Source organism: Solanum stenotomum, chromosome 8, assembly GCF_019186545.1.
Source record: "Solanum stenotomum isolate F172 chromosome 8, ASM1918654v1, whole genome shotgun sequence".
Classification (NCBI taxonomy): Eukaryota; Viridiplantae; Streptophyta; class Magnoliopsida; order Solanales; family Solanaceae; genus Solanum; species Solanum stenotomum.
This window is the reverse complement of record NC_064289.1, coordinates 47,791,880-47,813,779: the sequence shown is the minus strand read 5'-3', so window position 1 is coordinate 47,813,779 and position 21,900 is coordinate 47,791,880. Positions and strand designations below refer to the sequence as shown.

General features: G+C 36.4%; 1 protein-coding gene across 1 annotated transcript; it reads right to left on the bottom strand.

Annotated features, from left to right (window-relative positions):
• Window positions 1-851: 851 nt before the first annotated feature.
• LOC125873856 (uncharacterized) lies at window positions 852-21,321 on the bottom strand. Its single transcript, XM_049554705.1, has 4 exons — window positions 20,750-21,321; window positions 20,303-20,535; window positions 1,623-1,735; window positions 852-959 (listed from the first exon to the last, which is right to left on the bottom strand). Exons 1-4 carry the CDS (start codon window positions 21,319-21,321, stop codon window positions 852-854), a joined length of 1,026 nt encoding a protein of 341 aa, XP_049410662.1.
• Between the last annotated feature and the right edge of the window lie 579 nt (window positions 21,322-21,900).

The window sequence follows — 21,900 nt, the reverse complement described above, 5'->3', positions numbered from 1 at the left end:
CTTCCACACCCCTAGCTTAGACTTTTGGCCTTAGTTGGCTATTAAAACATAATAATGCTTCAAAAAAAATTTGTTACAAGGTGGGGACAATTTGGCTCAAGTTGTTTTAATTTGGTTTTGTCAACAAATGATTTAGGCTCAAACTGGTGCCAAAATGGATGCACACCCTAGAGAAGTAGTTACAATTTATATGGAAATTTAGGTTCCCCCTTAGAATAATTTTCCAAGATCATGACTTAAGTATACCAAGGTTTAGACAATTACACTAACAAAGAAAAATTAGGATTCCACACACATACTTTTATGTGAGACTGAACCACACATGACACTTTGAAATACATTCATTTAGCACAGCCCGAAAAGATCAAATGCGTATGTATGATGTTCATTTCAAGGCTCACATAAAAACACAATTAGTCAACAAAAGATTCAAAGAGATATCTCGGAAGTGCAACCACATCAATTTCATTCTTGCAACACCCACACTATACATCATGCTCTTCATGTCTACTATTAAAGACATCGATATTGAACATAATCAATCCTCAAAATAGTCTCAATTAAAACTCAAGGATTTCACAATTTTCAAAATCCATGGGGTAGTTTATAATTTGAGAAAAACAAAAACGGCAACAAGAGATAAACATAAACCAAATGAAACACTCTAATATAAGAAAAAGTAAAAACTACAATGATCCAAAACATAAAAATAACAAAACACAAAGCAAAAGGGGAATATTGGCACAAAGGCCCTCACCCTAACAAAAATAAAAGTAGTTTCCTCAATGAAAGAGTACAAAGTACGGGAGAAAGTGTCATAATGTCCCCTTGACAGGCTAAGATTATGGAGTTCAATCAATGGGATGAGTCTCTGGAGGAGTAGAATCATCTGGGGCATCAATGTCTGGCAATAATATCACATGTAGCAGTAATTTGGCATTAGCTTGGGCATCAATGCCCTGCACATCATGGGAGGAATGGTAGAGTCTAAAGAGACTCCACAAGTGCAAACTGCGGAGGTCTTCTGAACGGATCTCTCCAAGGTAGCCTTGACAATCATCTTCTCGGTGTCTTGCAACACCATAAGTGTCTTCACAATCCCATGCTCATCCTCATCTCTCCTCAGCTAATCCTCATCGATCTCCTCGGTGAAATCATCATCGGGCCACTCATCATCATCAACAACATCCTCAACAAAATTGCAACACCCTCAACTATTCTACTTTGTTTCACACTAGAAGAAGGCTAACTATAGGGCATAGTTTGTGGCATGAAGGATGGAACGTCTGGTAGGGGAACATCACCCTATAGAATCGAAATATCAGTAGATCGCAACTGGTCTACATCCACTCGCAAGGTAATATGTTGACCTCTCATAGTGTCAAGCACACTATAAATACCATTGGCCTCCTCTTTTTCCTCTAATCGAGCAGTGAGGTTATCCAACCTCATCCTGTGGGACTCAACCAATTTCTCACAATGGGTCACCCTATCCCTCAAAGGGGTCATCACCCTCTCAATTTCCATATCAATCACCGTTGGCATGTTCTTCTCAGCCCCTGATAAATTAATGGTTGAGTCAAGGGATCATGGGAAGTAGTAACGGGAGAAGGCACAATTACAGCATCAGTAGTAGTAGTAGTAGTAGGAGTGGGAGGCACACTGGGAGATACGCGTTCCTGCTCAGCAGAAGGAGCAGATGTGGTGGCATCAGAAGCCAAAGCTGTTGGATCAACTACGGGTGTCCCACAATGATGTATTTTCGATCAATGATAGTGCCCACTAATACCACCTTGGGATGTAAAAGGATAGATTCATTATGTGAGGGATGATACTCTGTTAATGAACTCGAACCAGTTCTGGGCCACAGTATCTACCATTCAAATCCCTCTAAATCTACTATGTTATCCCTTTAAATCCGCTATTCTATCAGAATAATATTCTCTACAATTACTGCAACACATTTGTATAAGTTCACTTATTTACAACACTATATACATTAATATTTACAATCATTCTCTATTAATTCATCATGTTCGATCAAAAGCATCAATTTGCCTAATAGAAATTGATGGCGGTGTCATGCATTGGATTTTGTAAATGTATCAGCTATATGAAGACCACTATACACGTGCGGAAGGGTAATGACTCTTTTATCTACAACTTTTTGTATATTATGACAATCTTTTTCGATACATTTGGTTCTCTCATGATAAACCCGATTAGTAGCAATCTGAATAACACTAGTATTATAAGAATGATAAAGAGTAGGATTAGATTGAAGAAATCCCTTCTCAGTAGGTAATCAACGAAGCCATACAACCTTAGCGCAAGCAGTAGACATAGATCAATATTCAAGCTTTGTTGATTATTTGGATACACAATCTTTTTTCTTACTCTTCTAAGATATCAATGATTTTCTAAAAAACATGCACCAACCAATGATTAAACAACGAGTATAAGGACATCGTGCCTATTAAGAATCACTAAAAGCAATAATACAAATAGTAGAAAATCTTGGAAAGAATAATCCATTAGTAGATTTTCATAGAAGATACCTAATGATGCGAGGAACTGTCAGAAAATGTAGATTTTGGGGAGCTTGCATACATTCCATGTAGGTGATAAGAACAAATTAGGTGGAGGTTTCATATAAATATATTCTTTAAGATCACAATGGAGAATTTTTTTTTTGATATCAATTGGATGAAGAGACCAATTTTGTGAAGAAGCGATGGCAATAATTGTTCACACCATAGTCATTTTTTTACTGGTGCAAAAGTTTCTTCATAGTCCACATCATTCTCCTATTTATTACCAAGAAAAACAAATCAAACTTTGTATTGATCAAGAGTTCCATTAGAGTGAATTTTATTTGAATAAGCCCATTTACATCCAATTGGATAGACATTTGAAGGCCATGAAACAACCCCATGCGTTATTTTCTTTAGAGGACAAAAGTTCTACATCCATTGCTTTCTGCCAATATTGATACTGGTAAACTTGTAAGTAAGAAGTTGTAGCAAAAATGGTGGATAAAGTAGAGGGAAAGGCATACCAATTAGGATTATGAGATACTCCAGCTGATCACCGAGTAGGCTTAGGAGGATTAGACCTTGAAGAATTCTAAAAGCCTAGTTATGGTGCAGTTTCAGGTGGTGGATCAGTTTCAGGACGAGTAGAGTTGGCCGATGTCGTTCATACACAAATCTAAGTTTGAATCAGTCAAAAGAAGATGACAATTCCTCAGAAGTAGGATGAAGAGGATAAATAGAAGATGACTCGCCGTGAGTAGAAAATAATGCCAATTTTCAAAGAAAACAACATTTTAGAAACACAAAATTTCTCAGAACATGGATCATAGCAAATAAAACCTTTCTTTGAAGTACCATAACTCAAAAGTACCTTTAGTAGACTGAACAAAATAGCTTATTATGTTGAGAAAAAGGCAGACGCACAAAAAAACACAAACAAATGTATGAAAATTATCGTAGCTAGGATTTTGGTAATAAAGACGATAATATGGAGACTCAAGATTTTGAACTTTATATGGTAGTAGATTAATTAATAGAAAACAATAGACAATGCTTCCACCCAATACTTGGAAGGGATAGAGGACTCAATAAACAATGTATGAGAGACATCTGAATATTGACAATTTTTAAGCTTAGGAACCACATTTTGTTGTGGTGTATATGGACAAGAGCTTTGCGAGACAATTTCATCCTCAAGAAAGAAATTCTTTTGGGTCGTCCTATGAGTAACTCTCGCAAACAAAGAAGAAAAGAGATGGAATTCAAGCCAGCAAAGGAATGAGGTAGGGCACGGGAAAGGTAAAGAGAAGGGGCCGTCGTTGGTGCATAACAGAGCTTTCCTACCGATGATCTTTCTCGGTGCATAAACGAGGCTTAGCCTTCGAAGTACTGCATAAGCAAGAAAGCCAATAGACCTTGAATAGCCTGTAAGAAAGGACTTATGAAGAGGATTTTACTATAGTATCAAATCCATAAGACTTATATTCTCCACCACAATGAGATATTAATAATTTGATGCCTATATAAAATTGAGTCTCAATCTAAGCCAAAAATTTCTTGAATATGGAAAATACCTCATCTTTGGATTGAAGAAACTATACACATGTAAACCGACTATAATTATTTATGAATGTCATAAAGTACTTGAAATACATAAGAAAAAATTGGTGAAATTCCCGAAGCATCATTATGAATAACATTAATACACTTTGTAGGATGACTACCAAAATTAGGAAAAGGAAGAGTTTTACTTTTTCCTAATTTAAAAGTACAACAATCAATGGAAGAAGTTTAAAATTGAGTTTTATTCCCTAATAAACAAGAATTAGATAAATGAGACAACATAATAGAATTTGGATGTCCTAGACGCTTATGCCAAACCTCAGTCTAACCAATTGTAGAAGTACAATCAAAGGATAGAACATGAGGAATGAAACAATGTCTAAGAAACAATCTTCAAACTTTAGGCCCCTTTGCAATTGTCATCCTCGACACCTGATCTTGCAAAAGACAACAATTACAAGAAAAATTTACATCACATTTGTTATCCACCAATTGTCCAACTGAAATAAGACTAGTTGAGAGCTTTGGTCAAAGAAAAGCATTTTTGAATGTTGGAGTAATATCCCTAACCCTGGTAACTGGTAAATTACTACCATTTGCAATCTATATTTCTGATGGACCTTGATACTCACGAACATTTTTAGTATGCTTTTTGAGTTTGTCATTTGATTGGAAGCACCCAATCAACAATACTAAATTTAGATGTAATATTATTACTTTGTAATCCGAATAAAAAGGTTGAAACGATCATTTGTATCATTTCAAGAGTAAGAGCTCTTCATGAAGATGAGTTATCAATAGTGGAACCATTTGTTCATCATGTTAGAGCGAACACTCTGAAACTCGGACCGTAATTTCATCAGAAAATTATCTTTTTTTGCTTTGCTCATGACCTACCTCAATTACAAACAATTATTAGAAGGTATTTTGGCATAAAGAATATTTGTAAATTCAGCCCATAAGTATCGGAATCCAAAATAATAATCCTTAACAGAGAGACCACGTTTAGAGTAGTTAGCAATTTAAAACTCTATCTTCAAGCATCTTGTTTTATTATCTTGGTTGTAAACCTTTTGTATATAATCCCACATAGCCTTATTTATCTAATAAGGCCATATATTAGGAACAATAAGAGGGTCAATTGACCCTAAAATCCATGTCATTACCTGATCATCTTTAATTCTCCATTCACCTAACTTGGTAGGATCAATAGGAGCAAGATCACTACCATCTATTTGACCCCATATATATTTTCCGGTGACAAAAAACCAAAATTCCCAAGAAGAACAATTATTTCCATTGAAGAGAACATTGAAGGATTCAAGTGATGTGAATTCAAGCTTTTGAATAGCTACAAAAACTAGAAATACAATGACTCGAGAAAAAACTAGAATGACCATGACCAAGAGTCCTAGGCGTTAAGGACTAATTGTCAACGAATAGTCAACAAAAAAAAGATTTTCAAAAAAAAAATCTATGAAACATGACATCAAAGAGAAAGCTTTAATACCATGTAAATATTTTGATGAATGCTTCTCAAAGTGACAGTCTTTCCTTTATATATTGAGTATACACATTACACATCCTTAAAGATCCGTTATTCCTGTCCCTAAAGATAAACTATTCAATCCCTCTCAATCTTCCCCTTAAATCTGCTATGCTACCTCTCCATATTCGCTATTCTATCACAATATTATTCTCGATGATTACATTAAAAAATTTGTATAATTAAACTTATTTACAATACTATATATGAATATATAAAATTATTCTCTATTAATTCATCATACTAACAAAAACAAGGGTTTCACAATTAAGAGGAGATCTATGGGGTGTGGGGATTTGTATTTATGTCAAGTAGGGGTTCATGCGCTTGCTCTATAACACTAGATAACAATAGATATGCTAGGTAATCTTCAATGACACTAATCTTTGTTCAATCTCAAAGCATAATATCATAGAATATTCTTTTGGTATTATATATGAAAATCACAAAACAACCCTTTTCCTTATTAAAATATCTCTTTCAAGCAGATATGGAAAATAAAATTGAACTATAATCTCTCTTTCAAGCAAACTACAAAAATCAACCCTAAATTGCAAGTATTGATCTATCTACCCACTTTAACTGGTCTCTTTCAATACCAAGTGAACATCTAAGCTAGGATTAAGTTGGCCATCTTAACCCAAAAGTTAAACCCCATGCTAAATAACTCATATCCATGAATGAACAACAATAAAGAAGAGAAAGGCACAACACCCACTAAATTATATCAACACCAAACCACATAATCACACCCCTAGATTTGGTGTTTTAGACAAACATCATAAAAGAAAAATAAATTATAGCCATGATGTTCTCATCAATTAATTAGTTGATAATTAACAAGAATCTTCAACACCCACTTCAATTTCAACCTTCAGATGTCTTTTACGAGAGTATTTTAAAACCCAAAAACTAAGAGAGGAACTAAAAAGTCTATTTCAATATCAAAAAGTTAGATTAGACAAAAGATACATTTTCTCACTAATTAGAACTATTTATACTTTCCCTAAAAAGTAAACCAAAATGCCCCTCGCATCCCATTTGACGACATTAGTCAGGCCAGTCTAGCATAATAGGTGGATCGTTGTTCCATCCTTCAACTCGCCATTTCTCAGCATCGGGCTTTAGGTGTTTGAGCCCGAACAAGTAAACTCGATGAAGTTCACCTTTCACGATCGGGGGCTTGCCAATTTCCACCCTATGGCGTAGTTTGACCTTTATCTTTGCTCAGTACTATGTCACTTTTGGTAAAGGAATTTGGGATCAACTTTTTACATTGGTGCATCACTAATGCATACTTTATTTGCCGACATACCTTGGTATTTTCTCATCAAACAATGTTAACTTTGGTAAGGTCTGAGCAATTTGGTGATCCATTTTTGTTTTGTTAGGTCACTACCAGTTGGGAGTTTGTACTCCATTCGATGTTATTGACCTCTTTTTCAAGTATTAATCCTTGCCTTGTCCTTAAGAATTTTTAGCTTCAAAACATCAAAATATTATCATAATACGACATAAATAGGCATTGACGACACTAATTGTTTAACTAAAAAAGCCCCAAAAGAGTGAAAATCTACTATGATGATAGACTCGATATGGACCCAGGTCACTCTTACTAGGTGGGTGGCATACACCTATAGGAGTGGACTGATTGAGTTGGCTTCCTTGATAGATAGAGATCCTATTTAGAGTCGGCACACCCCAGGATCTATTTTTCTAGATGGGCGGCTTACGCCCCTGAGAGTAAACTGGTTAGCTAGGTCGCCTAGAACATTTCTACATACCCTCTAGTTCACTCTTGCTAGCTGGGCTGGGATTCGATTGGCTGGTTAGGTGGTCCCTTTCTGAGTGTTGTGGTTACTTGGGCAAGTAATTATTTTGTGATATAGGTCCTAGTACCAGCTACAGATGGTAATTTCTAATGCCATCAACATCATTTCAGATCAGAGACAAGGGTGAGCACTTGGCATTCTAGACTTGTAGGTCTCCTTCTGTTTATTATATAGCTAGGCATTTTCTATTTGAGAAAACTTTGCTTTTTGTCCAGTTTTGGGACTTGTACTCTTATTTTTAATTGCCATGTACTTGTGACTTCCATGTTTTTGGAGGGATCTTTTGTGGAAGGTTGTGACCTTTTCGAAGGGTTGTAACTTTTCCAAAGAGTTGTGATTTTTCCGATAATACATGATAAACAGTTGTTCACACTACCCTTGTTTCCTATAAATAGAGGAATTTCCTCTCATTTTAAAACAACAAATTTTTTGAACTTCTTCTTCTTCTTCTGGACAGTTAATTTTTTTTGTATTTTGCTGCTGTTGAATGACTCATTGACACAATTTTTTTTGTATCAATGCATTGGTGAATAGAATCGTTCTATCCTGAGCGGATCTATTCCATTAAAGTTTGGGTACTAGAGGGGAATGATTTTCTTAAGGAGACACTATGCATTCAATAGGCTCGATTTTTTCCATTCTATTTCATTCTATTGTTACAGATCCTAGTATGTTGTTTAGAGTAATTAATTTATGATTATATTATTAATTATTGTTTTTGAGTACATGTTTTAAACTTTGATGTTTATGTTTATGCAAAGTTATTGTTATAAGTATTTGTTAGTACAGATTAAATAACAAACATTAATTGAGTATTCAAGCAAGTTTTTCCTACTAAAATTGTTGAAGGTAAACTAAAAGAAGCCCTTACAAATCTCTAATTTCTTTATCAATAAGGTAATTCCTTCACATAAGGATGGGATATTGTATTTTTTAGAAAATCCTCTGAGAGTTAGTAACTTGCATGCCCATAGTTTTTCATTTTTGTGTTGTTGTTATCTATTTTACTAAATTTTATCAGTGGATATTATGAGTACTTGAAGGATTGAAAGTTGATTGAAGTGTTAGTAAATTATTTTGAGGTATGTTATTTCCAAACATTGGAACCTTTCTAGTTAGAATGATTTGTTATCGTCATTGCATATCTCATAGTTTAATCCATTTAAGGTATGTTTATTCTCGACGTTGTGTTGTATCCTTAAAATTGTACTGATTATTTTTTGTTTGGTATGTATATGATCTCATTTGTACAAATCTTTCGTCCTTTTAATGTTCTTCTTTTTTTCCCTTCTCATTCAGCTCTTCTAAATATTTTTGGTGTGAGTTATGACTATTGTCGACAAGATTAATTTGAAGAATATGAAACAAAACCTACTCTAAATAAAAGTAATATCTTAAGCTACAAAGATATGTGTATTAACATATATTTGTTGTCCTTCATGTCCCAAGTCATTGTTGAGTGTTTGAGTTATCTAGGTTAGACTCTTTTTTATTTTTTTAATGTTCAAGAATATTTATTTAACCTGAGTCTAGAATCCAACATTTTGATCTACTTGTACTTTCATAATGCAACAATTATACATACATATTTCTGAAAAAGTCATAAAGTTGCATTGATGAAGCATCTAGAAGGGCCTTCAGAGCTGCAGTTTAATAAAGAATGAATTTCTAAAAGGGTCAACAATATTATTTTGCTGTTATTTCAAATTTGTTTTTCTCCTTCTATAATATTTTTAGAGTAACAAAGTAACAATAACGAAAGTGGTGAACGTTTGACATCAGGCAAGTAGATTGTCTCTAAAAAAATTATTTATGTTGTTGTGGTGTACATTTTTAATGATTTTAACTTATTTGTAATTAATATTGATTATCGAAAAATTTCACATGATTTTTTTTCCCAAGGAGTTGTTGTTACCATAAAATTATCAGATTGTATATTTTTCATGTACGAAAAATAGAAAAAGTAATGTTTAAATGCTACATAAAAACATCATTCAATTTTGACAAGACAATTATATAATCAAACATAGTTTACGATAAATTATGTAAAAGATAAAAATGATTAGCTATCAAGATATTTTTAATCATTCATTATATATTTCCAATTCTTTAGATAAGTGATAATGTTAAATCATTTAATTTCTGTTGAAATGTTCTTAAAACCTACTAAAATTTACTTTTTTTTTTTGTTAATTATAAGAGAAGATTATTGGAAAGTTTGTTCAAAAGCTTACAAAAATTACTTATGACCGCGCGAAGTGCGGGTAAATTACCTAGTATGAGTTTATAAAACATCTACTAACGATAACTATTATTTTATATTGATTAGAACGTGGAATAAAAATATGTGCATTAGGAATGTAGACAATAAAATGTAACGATCGGGTTCCATCGTAATAGAAAAGCCAACGGAAAATTTTTTGGGTCAGTAAACTTTTTTCGTAGTATCCTGAAATTTCCCAACCTAGTCTAGATTTGGACGAAATTGGAGTCTTTAAGGTGTAGGGAAATTTGGTAATAATCGGGTGAAGTATTTGTGTTTTGAATTCATGAGGGGATAGATAACTCGTCAAAAAATCTGTACGACTTTACGTAATTGAATTTGGGTGAGTAGAACTCTCGGAATCGATCTTAGAGTAAAGGTATTTTTTGATCGTCACTAGTTAGAGGTGTGTTGTGAAATGGGAATTTTGGAATTCCTGGAATAGCTCTCTGTTTCGTTTCAGCAGCTTTGGCGCTGGTTTTGCTGCTCTGGTGGGGCCGCTACAACGGGGTGACGACTGCTGTGGCTGGCTAGACATGAATTAAAGTCATTAATAAACCCCTAAACGACCTCATTATGCCCTTTTCAACTTTTAGAGCTAAGGAAGACTTTTAGAGCTAAGGAAAGAACCCCAAACGACTCCTACTCATTTTTCACCATTCTTGAGGCTAAAGGTAAGCTTTTCACTCCCGAATCCATTTTTCGATCCATAGAACATGATAGAATGGGTGAATAATGATGGGGGAAGGTTTTGATCTAGATTCTATGGTGGAAACAATCCTAATTTGGATGATTGCTGATCATGGGTTGATCTAGGGTTCATAGAATTGTTAGTAATCCAGGTAATTAGTGATTGTTTATTGATTCCCATATTGTATTGATTGTTTGTAGACCAAGAACAAGGAGAACGAATTTGGAAAAGGAAGGATCAAGTTTTATAGGGTTTCAAGCTTGTTTCGAGGTAGGTGATGGTTGTGATTCTATGATTGTGTGATGTATGCTTGTTCTTGCTTCATTATGATACTTGTATGTATATGAATGTTGCAATGTTGATCACACTTGTTGTAAATGAGATAGATGAATAATGAATGCCATGAAATCATGGCTTATATGATCTTGATGATATACTTGTGTTTGTGATTGTGGTGTGTTGAATGGATCGGTTGCCACGTTCTGGCATAACTAACTTGGATCGGTTGCCACGTTCCAGCATAAAAATGGGATAGGTTGCCATGTTCCAACATAAATATGGGATCGGGTACCATGTTCTGTATGCTAACTATTTGGGTTTGGGTTCCATAAGAGAACCAATGATGTGATATAAAATGTGAAACTAATCGTTGTTCGTAAATATTGATAATATTGTACATGTTGATATATATGAATGTGCTTATATTGTTGTCTGGACTTGCATATGTTGCATCTGTGGGATAACCGCGTGATCCTACCAGTACACTGTGGTTGTTTACTTATACTGCACTTGCTCTTATTTTTGTTGAGTACAAGGCATCTTCAAGCGGCTACTGACAGACCTCGCTTAGGAGATCAATGATCGTTCGAATTCAAGGGTGAGCCAATTCTTTTGGACTGCCATGGGATTCTGTTTCGTCTATGTTCACCATTTCCGGACTTAGACAATTGTTTTAGTTAGTTGACTAGTTCATTAGTTTGGGGTTGTATCCCTTCTTATTTAGACTTGGTTCATTGTTAGATGTTTTGGTACATTGACTTTCAGGTTCTAGGTTATTCGTCCGCATTGTTGGTTTACCATTGTTAGACTTTTGTTAGAATTTATGGGAACTATATTTTCTTTCCTTAGTATTGACTTAAATGCCTTAGTTATTGGTTTTGTTACTTAGTTTGGATTGTAGTAGTGGTTCTCCCACCGGAGTGATACTGTGGGTGCCAATCATGACGGTCTGGTTCATGACATAAAAACAATATTATTTCAAAGAAATTAATAAATTGATGTATAACAATCTCTAAATTATTAATCACTGATAAACTATCAATGCATTACAATCTCCATATGAAAATATCTTTACCATAGTGGACGTTGAGGTTGCAAATGTATAAAAACATTGGTTAGCCAAGAAGGAAAATTGTCAATTTAAAATGAATTTGGCTTGTCAGAATGGATTTAATCAATAAATGAGATATTTTCCACTTCAACACAAAAAATTGTCTGATTGAGATGGGTTGCATAAATATATGATAAACAATAGGCCGTAACAACACTACCAGCACAACTCTTACCCTTAATAAATTTGTTTGTTTATTTTATTAATCAAGCAAAGAGTTCCATTAGTAAAACAAAGGCCAACTTGTTGTATACAAGAGTTATACCAATCCCTTCAATATTAATTTCCCTCATAAAATATCAATGCATTACAATCTCCACATGAAAATATCTTTACCATAGTGGACGTTGAGGTTGAAAATGTATGAAAATAATGGTTAGCATGTCAAAATGGATTTAACCAATAAATGAGATATTGTCCAATCCAACACAAAAAAATTCTGATTGAGATAGGTTACATAAATATCTCATAAACAATAGGCTATAACAGCACTACTTGCACAACTCTTACCCTTAATAAATTTGTTTGTTTATTTTATCAATCAAGCAAAGAGTTCCATTAATAAAACAAAGGCCAACATGTCGTATAATGAATAGAGTGTATTTGTAATGTTTGCGCATTATGACGCGTTTGTTGTAACACCCCAGATTCAGAAAGGACAAAAACACAGATTTTCAAAAGAGTAGGTGCCACTGACGGAGGCCACCTACGAACCATAGGTGGGGTCCGTGGTTGGCCACCTACAACTCCCTCGTAGAACCCTAGAAAAAATCAGCTAAGTCTAGAACCACGCCAAGACCTACGGACCGTAGGTGTGACCAAGGTTTGTGGACCAGACCCCTAGCTTCCAAATCTCTGAAGTCAAACACTGCCCTATCGGGATAGACTGTCGGTTAGTCCATGGTCAGTCATTCAATCCACAGTCTGTTGGTTAGGGGTCGTCGATGGCTTTGGCAAATTTTAAGTGAGGGTCGTTTGGTCTTTTCCCCTTTGCATTGAACATCTAAACTATTACGCTTAACACTTAAACTACATTGTTTTGGTCAATTTAAGCCTAGTAGCTAAATTAGAACTTACCCTAAGAGATTCATTCTCCAAAATTCATCCAATTAGAACGAAAAAAAGGAGAAACAATCGACCAAAACCCTTCCAAGAACCTATCAAGTTCTCTTCTGTTCCAACTTTAAAGTCGAAAGATTTCTCTGTGGAAGTCGTCACCAGGTATGTGGGTTTCACTGGTGGATTCCTTTCATCCACTAGGTCCCTAGAATTCAGTTAGAAGCTTGATTCCCTAAATATTGCTTAGACCTAAGTTTTCTAGAAATTCAGATAGCTGTTGTGATTTATCTGTTATAATATTCCTAATCAGATTATTATGTTTTCGTAACCATGTTGCTTGATTCTTGCATAAAATTCAAAACCTAGTTGTGTAGATTTGTTTTTAGTTCATGAATTACACTTGCTAGGTCACTTTATACAAATATACATGCCTCAATTTTCAAATGTTTCAATATCAGTACTTAATGTTGCATTTTTAGTTAGCATGTCAGAATATTGAGCTATCCAGTATATTTCAGTTATGTTGTATTGTACACATTTCCAGTTGGGAGTAGGCTTAACACTGAGTTAGACTAGGGTCAGTCAACCACATAGTTCCAGAACTACGTGCCCCTGTAGGTTTATAAGTCCCCTATGTAGGCATCATATTTAGTGATCACGTCATTCATGGCTTTATACCCTTGGCAAGGTATATTGGTCCTCTCGATGGGGCGTAGACATCAGACTCCATGTTTAGCTCACATGGTTTTATGTTGGTTAATATTAGCTCCCACATTCAGACTCTAGTGCATTTGGCCAGGTTTCAGTATTCAGTTTCACCATGTTATATACTTGGTCATTGCATTTAGTTTAGTTCATTTTCAGTATATCTCAGTATCTTTATCATGTTCAGATTATATTATTGCTCAGTACGCTTTGTTAAGTTATATATTTATTTTAGCTTTAGTCTATCATGCATGCTCAGTACCTTTCAAGTACTGACTCATACTCTGCGCTACATCTTTTCGTGATGTAGGTTCAGGTCCTCAACATTCAGATCACGCGTAGATCGGTTCCCAATCCGTATCCAGTATTATTAGTGGTGAGTCGTCATTCTTCGAGGACGAAAGACGTGTTTGTGTTCTTTTACATGTAGTCTTTCATTTTAGTTTCAGTTTTGCTAGAGTTAGCTGGGGGCATGTCCCAGCATCTCTAGTCAGTTAGAGGCTTATTTCAGATATAGTTTTAGATTCAACTTTAGATTGGAGTGAATTTTTAGTATCATTAACTCTTATTCAATGATTTTTTTTATTTAGACTGTTATTGGGTATTCCTTATAATTCAGTTTATGTTATGATTTAAACTTCCCCATAGTATCTGTTGTTTAGTTTCTTAAGTATGCTTATGATATGCCAACTAAGGCTTAGCGTGGGGTTACTCGTGATCCTAGGTCCCGCGTTTACGTCAAGGGGGTAGCCTCGGGGAGGGACATTTGTTTTTTGTATTAAAAATAAAATGCATTCCAGAATAATACTTCCTATTTTTTTGTTTAACAATCTCAACCTACAACTTAATTGCCAACTTCTGCTCCTCCATATATTTATCTAGACGTATTTGTGAGTTAGGGTGTATAGTCTAATACAGTAGTATTTACTTTTTTTTCTCGTCCAATGTTCATAATTTTTCATGGATATATTCCAATACGTTGACCCAATTAGAATTTCCCTAAGCATAATCATGTTGGCAATCCTCTACTTTGACTTCTGAAAAAATTTCCATTATTTTTTTATTCATGTGGAACCATAGGAATATGGTTTTACACTTAGTGAAAAGACCATAAAACCAACATTCCCTGCCGCCCGAGTTGTAAGTTTATATTCATTAAGTCTGAGAAAGCAAGAACTGTTAGTTTCTCAAAATAATACCTTGTTCCATAATGTATATAAACTTGCGTCTTGAACCGGAGAAGATGTTGGTGTAATGGTCTTTTCACCAAGTGAAAAACAATTTTCCTATTGTTCCACAAGTATAAAAGAAATAATTGATAAATTTTTCAAAATGAAACAAGAGTATCACCAACGTAATTAGGCTGAAGGAAAATCAAATGACATAGACGCATTTGAAGATTTCCATTAAAAAAATTACAAAAACTAAACAAAAAAGAATAAAATAGGATACTAATGTTTAAGATTATGCATAATTTCTCAGAAATACCTCCAGGTAAAAAATTGGAGGAAAAAAAGTTGACAATGAAGTTGCCAGTGGAAAAACTTAATAAAGAAAAAGAAAGTGATATAAAACCGAGCATCTCAAGTTCATAATTATCATGGGTTGGTTCATAATACAAACTGACCTACTCTTACCATTATTTAATATATTTTAATTTTTAATATTCTTGTTTTAATCAAGCAATGAGTTTCATTAATAAAAGAAATACCAACTTTCTGTACACAAGAGTTATACCAAAAAAGGAGGAACCTACAAAAACAATATAATGGATGACCCTAAAACTAAAGTAGGGGCACGACCCTTTACAATCGAAAGACTAACAAATGTCTTTACATTCGGGGTCAAGTATGCCGTGTGGAATCTAGGGGCTAGCCTTGGGTCATGACAAAATTGAACTGAATGCAATGACCAAGTGCTAATCATGAAGATAACATGTTGAACTGTAAACTAATAAAAAAGTTGAAAACTTGGTAAAATGCACTAAGAGTCTGAATGTGGGAACTCCTATTAACTAACATAAACAACGTGAGCTAAACGTGGAGTTCGATGTATACGCCATGTCAAGAGGACCTAATATACTTTGTTAGGGGTATAAATGCATAACTTGTGTGATCACTAAATCTGGTGCCTAACAGAGGGGACTTTTAATCCTACGGAGGCACGTAGTTCTTGGACTATGAGGTACGGTGAACCCTAGTCCATCTTGGTGCTAAGCCTACTCCCAACTGAAAATGTATCTGACAACTGAACTGAAATACTGGATAGCTCAAAGTTCTGACATGCAAATCTGATAATGCAACACTTATGTACTGATAATGTAACATTCGAAATCTGGAGCATGGTTATCGGTTTATTTGACCTAGCAAGTATAATTCATGAACTAAGAGAATTCATACAAACTAGTGTTCTGAGTTTCATGCAACGAACTAAGAAAGCTTTCCAATAATCAAGCTTATTCGATTTAGGATATTACAACGGCTAAATCACAACAATTATCCAAGGTTTTAGAAACCCTAGGTTTGAACAAAGTATCAAGAATCAAGAATTTGACTGAATTCTAGCTACGTAGTGGACGAAAGGAATCCACTAGTGAAATCCCACATACCTGGTGATGAAACTTGAAGGATGCCTCTGCTTGTTCTTGGGAAACTGCGCCTCTTTCTTCTCAATTTGCTCTAAGTTTAGGTGAAAAATCGATTTGGAAAGATTTTGACTAGAATATTACGCTTAAACTGAGTAAACAATGTAGTTTAGGGATAATATAATTAGGAAAAAACCCAACTACCCCTAAGCTAATTGTCAATTGCAGACTTATGGACCCTAACTGATGGACCGTGGTCTAATCGATGGTCCATTCTCATTGTCCATCGTCTTGCTAAGAGAGTTGGAACTGGGATCATGAACCACAGGCCCTCAACCACAAATTGTGGTCTGACCGATGGTCGGTAGGTCAGGCTGTGGTCCTGGACTTTCTGGGCAGGGCTGGGGTGACCAATCATGGACCACACCTACAGTCCGTGGTCCTATCCACGGGTCGTGGGTTGCCTTCATCAGTGGCACCTGCAACTTATGGAAAATGTTGTTATTCCCCTTTCTCAAATCTGGGGTGTTACATTATCTCCCCCTTGGGAATATTCATCCTCGAATGAAGTCTAAACACGCTGAGTATGGAGGGAAGGAGCTTCATTTCCTACCACTAAGTACTAGAAACTAAAATCTAAGTGAACTGAGTTCCAAGAGTCATGCAAACATGCTGAAATACAATAATAACTTGAGGAACAAGGTACTGAGACTGAATTTATGCAAAAGTAAACTGAAAGATTGGAGAGAAACTATTACCTCAAGCTGAAATGGAATCAGAAGGAAAGAGGTGAGGTTACTTGGCCATCATGGCTGCCTTTGCTTCCCAGGTAGCTCCCTCTACGAACTAACTCTTCCACAAAGCAATCACTGAAGTGACTTCCTTGTTTCTTAACCTACCAACCTGACGGTCAAGAATCTCAACTGGCACGTCTTCATAAGTGAGACTATCTATCACAGCCACACTCTCTAATGGTACTATTGATGCCTGGTAACCCACACACCTCTTCAACAAGGAAATATGAAAGACTGGATCTGTTGCTAGTTCCGCTGGCAATTCAAACTCATAAGCAACATTACCAACCCTTTTCAGGATTCTGTAAGGACCTATATATATAAGACTGAGCTTCCCTTTCTTGCCAAATATCATCACCCCCTTCATAGGTGACACTTTCAGGAAAAAACCCAATCATCAATCTCAAACTCTAAGTCCCTTCTCATCACATTTACATAGGATTTCTGACGACTCTGGGTTGTCTTTACTCTATCTCTAATGAGTTGAACTTTTTCCACAGCCTCATGAACCAAATCTGGCCCAATCCTGCTTCATCTACTTCAAACCAACCAATGAGGGACCTGCATCTACGCCATATAATGCCTCATACGGGGCCATCTGAATACTGGAATAGAGGCTATTATTATATGTGAACTCTATGAGAGGTAGGTGATTATCCTAACTTCCCTTAAATCAATCACGTAAGCTCTCAACATGTCCTCTATGGTCTGAATGGTACGCTCTACCCTACCATCCATCTATGGATGAAATGTTGTACTGAGATTTACCCCCGTACCAAAACCTTTCTAAAATAATTACCAGAAATGAGAGGTAAACTGAGGACCTCTATCTGAGATGATAGAAAAGGGAACCTGTCATAAATTTACTATCTCATTGATATTGAGTTTGGCGTAGTCCTCTGCTAAATTTGTAGTCTTGACAGCTAAGAAGTGAGTGGACTTAGTGACTCTATCTATTATCGCCCAAATGGAGTCATGTTGTCTGCGAGTACGAGGTAAACCCGTAATGAAGTCCATGTTTATCACTTCCCACTTCCATGTATTAATGTTAATTTCTTGTGTCATACCTCCTAATTTCTAATGTTCTACCTTAATCGGTTCACAGTTAGGACACTTACTCACAAAGTCTGCTATATCCTCTTCATGTCATTCCACCGAAAGACTTCCATAGATCATAGTACATCTTAGTGGCTCCTAGATGAATAGAATACCTAGAGTTATGGGCTTTGGTAAGGCTATTTTACCTCAAATCACCCATCTTAGGAACACATAAGTGAACTTGATAACGAAGCACACCATCTCCCCCTTGGGAGAAAACCTCTACTTTCTGCTGATGAACTGCACCTTTAAACTGAAGCAATATAGGATTACTATCTTGTTTTTCCTTAACCTCCGCTACCACTAAAGAATCTGATCCATTCTGAACTATCACACCACCATCTGATATGTTAGTAAGGAAAACTCCTAAGCGAGCAAGCTAGTGAACATCTTTGGCTAACTCTTTCTTTTGTTTCTCAACATGAGCTACACTACCCATAGATAGTTTGCTGAGAGCATCAATCGCTACATTGACCTTACCAAGATGGTAAAGCACATTCATGTCAGAGTCTTTGAGGAATTCAAGATATCTCTTCTAATGATAATTCAACACTTTATGGGTGAACAAATATTGTGGCTCTTATGATCGATGAACACATCCATATGAACACCATACAAGTAATGTTTTCAAATTTTTAGGGTAAATACTACAGCAACATGCTCGAGGTTATAAGTCGGGTAGTTCTTCTCATGGACCTTAAGTTGTCTAGAAGCATACACTATAACCTTAAATTGCTGCATCAACACACAACCTGACCTGACTCTAGATGCATCACAATAAATCACATAATTGTCTGAATCATCAGGTAGAGTCAAGACAGGAGCTATAGTCAACCTAGTCTTCAGTTCTGAGAAGCTTTTCTCACACTCATCTGACCACTGGAACTTGTCCCTTATATGAGGCAACTTGATAAATGGGGAAGCTATGGATGAAAATCATTCCACAAATCTTCTGTAATAACTAGCCAAACCCAAGAAAATTTTGATATCTGTTGGAAAGGTGGGTCTGGGCCAACGCTGACCACTTCAATTTTCTGAGAATCTACTCAGATCCCTTTTCTAGATACCACATGTCCAAGGAAAGCGGCCGACTGTAACAAGAATTCACATTTGTTAAACTTGGCGAATAATTGTCAATATTTGATAGTTTGCACAACAACTCTCAGATGAGTCGCATGCTCCTCCTCACTCCGAGAATAAATGAGGATATCATTAATAAAGACGATAACAAACAAGTCCAAATACTATTTGAACACCCCATTCATTAAGTCCTTGAAAGGTTCAGGAGCATTGGTTAGTCCAAAAGACATAACTACAAATTCATAGTGACCATATCGAGTTCTGAAGGCTATCTTCATGATGTCACTATCTCTAACTCTAAGCTGATGATAGCCAAATCTGAGGTCTATCATAAAAAAGCAACTAGCACCTTGAAGTTGGTCGAACAAATCATCAATCCTGGGGATGGGATACTTATTCTTGATTATGACTTTGTTCAATTAGCACCCTGATGTCACCATCTTTCTTTTTCATGAATAACACTAGAGCACCCCATGGAGAGATACTGGGTCTAAGAAGCCCTTATCTAGAAGGTCTTTGAGCTATTTTTTAATTCCTTAAGCTCAGCCAGAGCCATTCTGTAAGGAGGAATCGAAATGGGATGGGTATCTGGAAGGAGATCTATTCCAAAATCGATTTCCCTTGCGGGAGCAACTCTGGGAAGATCTTTTGGAAACACTTCTGGAAACTCATTTACTATTGGGACTGACTCAAGAGTTGAGGTTTTAGAGTTTGAATCCTTGACCCGAACAAGATGATAGATATACCCTTTAGATATCATCTTTCTGGCCTTAAGGAAAGAGATAAATCGATCTATAAGCACTGAGCTACTACCCTTCCACTTTAATATTGGCTCGCATGGAAACTGAAACCAAACGATTCTAGTTCTACAATCGGCTCAGGCATAATAGGAACGTTACCAATCCATGCGTAAAATGATATCGAAATCTAGCATTTAAAACTCTACAAGGTCTGCTGAGGTGACTTTCTGAGAGACTATGACAGGGCAATTTTTGTATACCCGTCTCGCTAAAACTGGGTCACCAACTGGAGATGAGACTGAAAGGGTTCTCATAGAGATTCTAGGCTGACACCAAATTTTACTGTATACGGAGTTACTAAAGATAAAGTAGCCCCTAGATCTAACAATGCATAAACATCTAAATGAAAGACTCGTAATGTACTAGTGGCTACATCAGGAGAATCTTTATTTTCCTGGCGAGCCTGGAGAGCATTCAACCTGTTTTGGTGTTGACTGCCACCTGTACCAGATGAAGCACCCTGCTGAGTTGGGTGACCTGTTGGTGCTGCTAGAGCTGTAGATTGAGCCCCATTGTTGTTACCTCCTTTCCCCAACCTGGAAGAAGGGCAATCCTTCAACCTATGGCCATACTGACCACACCCAAAAAACCCCTCTCTAATAGCCAGACACTCACCCAGATAGTTCTTACCACACTTTGGGGAAGTTGGAAAAGTCTAATTACCTGAAGCACTCTCTTGAGACTTAGAGCTTGGTTCCCTACCTTTCTGATCTAGTCGACACCTGGGGGATGGAGCACTAGCTAATAAAGGTGCTGGGGATGTAGATTTACTATGAGCGATTTCCACCACCCGACTTATGCTGACAGTACTTATAGTTGCCTATTCTAGCCTTTTTGTTGCCCTTAGCCATTTTCTTAAGCTTATCTCCCTCAACCTGCTGAGCGTGAGTCATTAGCTTGGAGATATCCATATCCCCTAATAGCATATCATTCCTGCACTTGGTCTTCACCAAATCACATACCTTCAACAAGAACTTGCACGTTTGTGCCCTTGGATTCGCAACCATGTGTGGAGCATACGTCGAGAGATGAGTGAACTTCAATCTGTATACTTGGACTGGCACTGTCCCTTGCCTCGAATTCATAAGCTCCTGAGCTTTAGCCTCCCTCAACTCTCTCGGGAAGAACCTGTCTAGAAAAGCTCTAGTAAAACAATCCCAAGTCACAGGAGATGCATCTGCACCCCTGTTGTCTTTCCACTTAGTGAACAAAATATGAGCCACATCCTTAAGTTGGTAGGATGCCAACTCCACCCTATCATTACTAGTCACTTCCATCACCCCAAAAATCTTCTTGACCTCATCAATGAAATTATTTTGGTCCTCACCAACCTGCGACCCTAAAAATTTAGGCGGATTCATCCGAACAAAGTCTCGAACCATAGCTGCAGCTTATCCACCATTTGTGTTTGTAGGAATTGGGGCCTACTGATTGTTCTGGTTGGCCACACTTTGAGCCCAGAGCTGGATCACATTCCGAAATTATGCATTCATAACCTCATAGTTCGAGACAGGAGGAACTGCATTAGCATTACGTGCATTAGCATTCCGTGTGTTAGCTCTATGGGAAGCCGTGAGCTGAAACGCATAACGAAATGTTAGAACATAGAAATTAGATCATACTCATGCACGATAAGAGTCGAAAAGAAATTTAAGTTTTTTATTAAAACACTTTGTAGCCTCCCTCTCATAGATGTGGTGCGCTTCACACCCATGAAAGAGACTCTACTTAGTGCGACTTTTAGACATTCTGAGACTCTTGAACCTAATGCTAAGATACCAAGTTTGTCACGCCTTGAGTCTACCCCCTTGACGTAACACGGGACCTAGGATTACGAGTGATCCCAATCTAACCATGTGTCTGGCATATATCAAGCATACTAAGAATAACTAAATAAAATATACACTATGTAGAAGCTAAAACGATAGATAACTGAATATGGGGAATACCCAACTAGCCTA